The sequence below is a fragment of the Oryza glaberrima genome, chromosome 12 (genome assembly GCF_000147395.1).
Source record: "Oryza glaberrima chromosome 12, OglaRS2, whole genome shotgun sequence".
In the NCBI taxonomy this organism is placed as follows: domain Eukaryota; kingdom Viridiplantae; phylum Streptophyta; class Magnoliopsida; order Poales; family Poaceae; genus Oryza; species Oryza glaberrima.
Window position 1 is genome coordinate 6,996,790 of NC_068337.1, and position 4,315 is coordinate 7,001,104.

Below are 4,315 nucleotides of genomic sequence, written 5' to 3' on the forward strand. Positions count from 1 at the left end.
GGGTTCTCCCACAAAGAAGACCCTTTTTTACTGCCCATGGGCTAAACCCCATTCTGAGCTACAGTGTCCAGCCCATCGTAACCCTTATTTTATATGGCCCAACCCAACCCTGCCCTTATTCCTTCCTATAACCCATACAAGACACACCATTTTCAGCCCATTAGTGTTTCAACCCGTACAACCCATGGGTTGGCTAGCCCATTACCAGGCTTAGCTCAGGGAGGAGCACAGATCTATTACGGTCGGGATACCATGTGAGAAGGTGACTAGAGTCCAGATTCCTGGAGGTCAACTTCGGTCAACGGTGGAGATCGGGACTAAACTCAGGGAGGAGTTGAGATCCAGACGGTAAAGGATACCGGGTGACGAAGTTGGATATGAGATGACACACGGTAGATGGACACCGTGTGGGAGAGATCTTCGCAACGGGTTTCACGAGGTGTACGTGCAAGCGTCGGTGTTCATGAAGGGAATTAGAAGAAATTGGAAGAGGCTTATGTATGGTGCTACAGTACGGTGGTGTGCTGTAGCGTGCATATGTGTATGTGTGCTTGTGTGCAGCATGCATATATGTGTGGTATACGTGCAGTGTGCATGGTGATGATCGATACATGCATATTGAATAGGAATAAGTTCATCTGAGGTCCCTTAACTTTACACCGAATCCGATTTTCGTCCCTCGATCGGAAAACCAGACACAACGGGTCCCTCAACTATCAAAACCGGTGCAGATTAGGACCCTCGGCGGTTTTGAGGGCGGTTTTGGCTGACGTGGCGCCTACGTGGCCAATTTGACTCGGTCTTCGTCCGACGTGGCATTGACGTGGCGCTTACGTGGCAATTCGACCCGGAAAAATAATAAAACCCGTGGGACCCACATGTCAGTCCCATATAGAAAATAATAAAAAAATCATGGGACCCACATGGGTCCCACATGTCAGTCAAACTCACCCTTTCCTCTTCTTCCTCCTCTCTCCCCATCTCCCTCTCTTCATCTCTCTCCCCTTTCCCCTCCTCTTCCGGCGAGAGTGGCGAGCTGGAGGGGCGGCGAGACCAGCGCCCGCCGGCGAGAGCATCGAGCTGGAGGAGGAAGCCGGGGCAATAAAAGGGGATCGGCGACAGCGGTGGGCGGAGCAGATCGACCCGGGCGGTGGCAGGTCCCCCGGAGCAGCGCCGGCAATCAAGATCCGACAGTGGCGGCCGGGAGAAGGGCGGTGGCCGGCGGGAAGAAAGGGCGGCGTGCAGCGATGGTCGCCGGAGAAGGAGGAGATGCGGCCATGCTGGGAGGCGTGGCGGTGGCAGCTGGAGGAGGACGTCCGCCGTGCGCTGCTCCCCCCGGTAGTGGCGGCGGCGCGGGGGTCCTGGGAGTCGCCGAGGATGCCGAGGTCGACGTCGACGTCGTCCGCGGCCATGGCCATGGTGTCCCCGTCCGCATCCGCGTGCACCACAGAAGCGGTGGCATGGGAAGCGGCGCCTCAGCTGCTGCGGCGGCGGCGTCAATGGGAGGAAGGGGAAGCAGAAGCTTCTCGCTCCGGTGGGCTGCTACTAACGAGCTCAGTGGCGGTGAAGCGCGACGGATCGAGCGGCATGTCACCCTCACTCCCCTCTTCTTCCACCTCTCAACCTTTTGTCGGTGGGGAGCCGGCGTGGTGACTGGGCATCGGCGGCGCGCGGGAACACAAGGCAACGGCGGCGTGGAGGAGGGCGGCATCGTTGGCGCGGCAAGGGAGGTGCTGGCGACGACGGGGGCGGTGGGAGATGAGGAGAGCGTCGGCAACGCGGGAGAGGGTGACGGGCGACGTGGCAAGGGAGGAGTTGAGCGGCGGCGGGAGAGAGGGAGGGGGCGACGGGCGGCAAGGGAGGAGCTGAGTGGCGGCGCGCGGCGGGAGAGAAGCTAGGCGGCGACCGCCGCCGGGGAGGGCGTCGCGACGGGCGACAGAGAGATGGGCGGCTGCCGGCTGCCGGCGGGAAGAAGGTGCAGTGCCCCGCTTCTTGCCACTGCCGCTCCGCCCGCCGCCGCTCCGCCTGCCCCGCTCCGCTTCGCCCGCGGCCCACCGCCGCCCTGCTCTGCTCCGGCCGCCCCGCTCCGCCGGCCCGCTCTGGCCACCGCTATTCCGCCCCTGGACCTGCTCCGCTCCGGCCGTCTCGTCCATCGCCCGCTCTAGTCGCCGCTGCCCCGCTCCACCGGTTCAGTGAGGAGAGAGAGAGATGAAGAGAGGGGAGATGGGGAGAGAGGAGGAAGAAGAGGGGTGAGGATGACACGTGGGGCTCACGTGGGCCCCACCATTTTTAATTAATTTCTATGCGAAACTGACAGGTGGGTCCCACGAGCTTTATTATTTTTCCGGATCGAATTGACACGTAAGCGCCACGTCAATGCCACGTCAGACGAAGACCGAGTCAAATTGGCCACGTAGGCGCCACGTCAGCCAAAACCGCCCTCAAAACCGCCAAGGGACCTAATCTGCACCGGTTTTGATAGTTGAGGGACCCGTTGTGTCTGGTTTTCCGATCGAGGGACGAAAATTAGATTCATTGACAAGTTAAGGGACCTGAGATGAACTTATTCCTATTGAATACATGCATGTGTTCAGGCTCGGCTGTTGTGGCGTCGGCCTGGTTGGCCCATGTGGCAGTCGGTCCATGAGAGCAGGTACAGTATGCTGATTCAGCGGGCTCTAAAAAATTCCAACTCATCAGATTCCTATGTGGAGAAGCGAGAGAAACGAAGAGAGAGAGAACCCAGCGAGCGACAATTCCTATGTAGACTGCCACAAGCCTGATCGAAACTCTTCACAGTTCCGCCTCGAGTCTTCTGTGGCTTCGCTACAACCTCCCCTGCAAGGTCACGCTTCTGCCGCCGACCAAAATCTGGACGCCGACGGGGTATACGTCGTGAAGCTCACCACTCGTGGCCAGGTATATGCCCCTGCTGTGTCCACCGGCCACTGCGCCGCATAATCTGCTGAGGAGGAGCACTGTATGCTGATGGCATCAAGGCCAAGCGGGCTGGGGAGGAAGCTGTCGTCAAGACTCAGGACAATGCTGATGGGTCTGCGAACTGCTGCAAGGGATTTCATTGCCGACGAAAGCAGCAGGCGGCTTCTTATTTCTTAATTTGGGTTTTCACCATCTAATTCCTTCCTTTTACTTTTCTTCTTCTCTTTTCAGTGCTCCTCATATCGCTCGTCCAGTTAGCAGGTAGCCCGTCGAATGCATTCATCTGTCTGTGGTGAATTGGTAGATGGTATCTGTATATGTACAGAGAGAACTCATATGCATGGTACCACACAGATGGCTATAGAGATTGAGTTTACTTTTGATCATCTGTATTGATTTACGTGTGCAGGCTTAATTGTTTGATTAATAAGATATAGCCGATGCAGTAGCCAATCTATTGGACACGTTGGCTATAGTATCAGCTGTAAAATGATATAAATATGAGTATAGCCAGCAGCTGGCTATACTATTGACCTTGCTCTGAGGCATGGCAGCAGCGCAGGTGACCGAGCAGGAGACAGGAGACAGAGGGTCGAGTCCGACTCGGTGTGGTGCGGCTGCAGGTTTGGTAAATTGTAAACGGTGTGGAAATTGTGGATTGAGTCCTAGTGGAACTAGGAGTTCTACTTCTACTTTGAGTAGGAGATTTTCGGTATAAATAGAGAGGGAGGGTGTAGCCTCCCGGTATCGGTTTTAGAGTAAGCCGGGTTTTAGAGATTAGATAGGGTTTCGTAAGAAACTTTTGAGGAGGGTTGTGGCTGCATTTGTGAACAATATACTTGGGCAATAAAGATTATATTCAATCATCAAGGCATCGACGATCTATTCCGGTTTCGTAAGTTCTACGTTTATGATTGGTTTTGCATTAACTTGTGATTGTTCGTTTTGCTGCGATTTTGTTCAAGTTAATCCATCCAAAACCTTTCTAATACTTCATAGATCTGATCTGGAAAGTTTCGTTGGTTGGTTCTTGTTAGATTTGAATTTGCTTAAGTTTTATGTTTTGTTCAGATTTGCTGAAATTCTGATACAGCTGATTTTCGTGGGTGTTTTATCTTAAACCGTTTATTAGTTTGCAAATCCCTCCGGTGGAGTTGTTCCTTAGTTTATCTAGTTTATTCTATCAAGGTTTAAACTCGATCCAATGGTTGGGTTAAGAGCAATCGTGTTTTTCCCGAAGCATTGTCGTGCTGTTTTCAGGCTGACGGTCAGACCGCGAGAGGACCTGCGGTCAGACCGGTTAGAGGTCGGTCAGACCGATCCTAGTAGGTCGGATAGACTGCCAAACGTGTGTTCCATTGGCTTTTGAGGTTGG

The 4,315-nt window shown here is 54.5% G+C and overlaps 1 protein-coding gene across 1 annotated transcript; it reads left to right on the forward strand.

Moving 5' to 3' along the window:
- The first annotated feature begins 1,247 nt into the window (after positions 1-1,247).
- On the forward strand, positions 1,248-3,355 carry LOC127757418 (uncharacterized). The gene is made up of 3 exons (XM_052282918.1): positions 1,248-1,788; positions 2,846-2,919; positions 3,350-3,355. Exons 1-3 carry the CDS (start codon positions 1,248-1,250, stop codon positions 3,353-3,355), a joined length of 621 nt encoding a protein of 206 aa, XP_052138878.1.
- Positions 3,356-4,315: the final 960 nt, after the last annotated feature.

Excerpts from the sequence above, each read along its gene's own strand:
- LOC127757418 (XM_052282918.1), top strand. The coding sequence starts at position 1,248 with ATGGTCGCCGGAGAAGGAGGAGATGCGGCCATGCTGGGAGGCGTGGCG. Across the intron at positions 1,789-2,845 it reads CGTCGGCAACGCGGGAGAGG|GTCACGCTTCTGCCGCCGAC; the intron begins GTGACGGGCGAC and ends CTCCCCTGCAAG.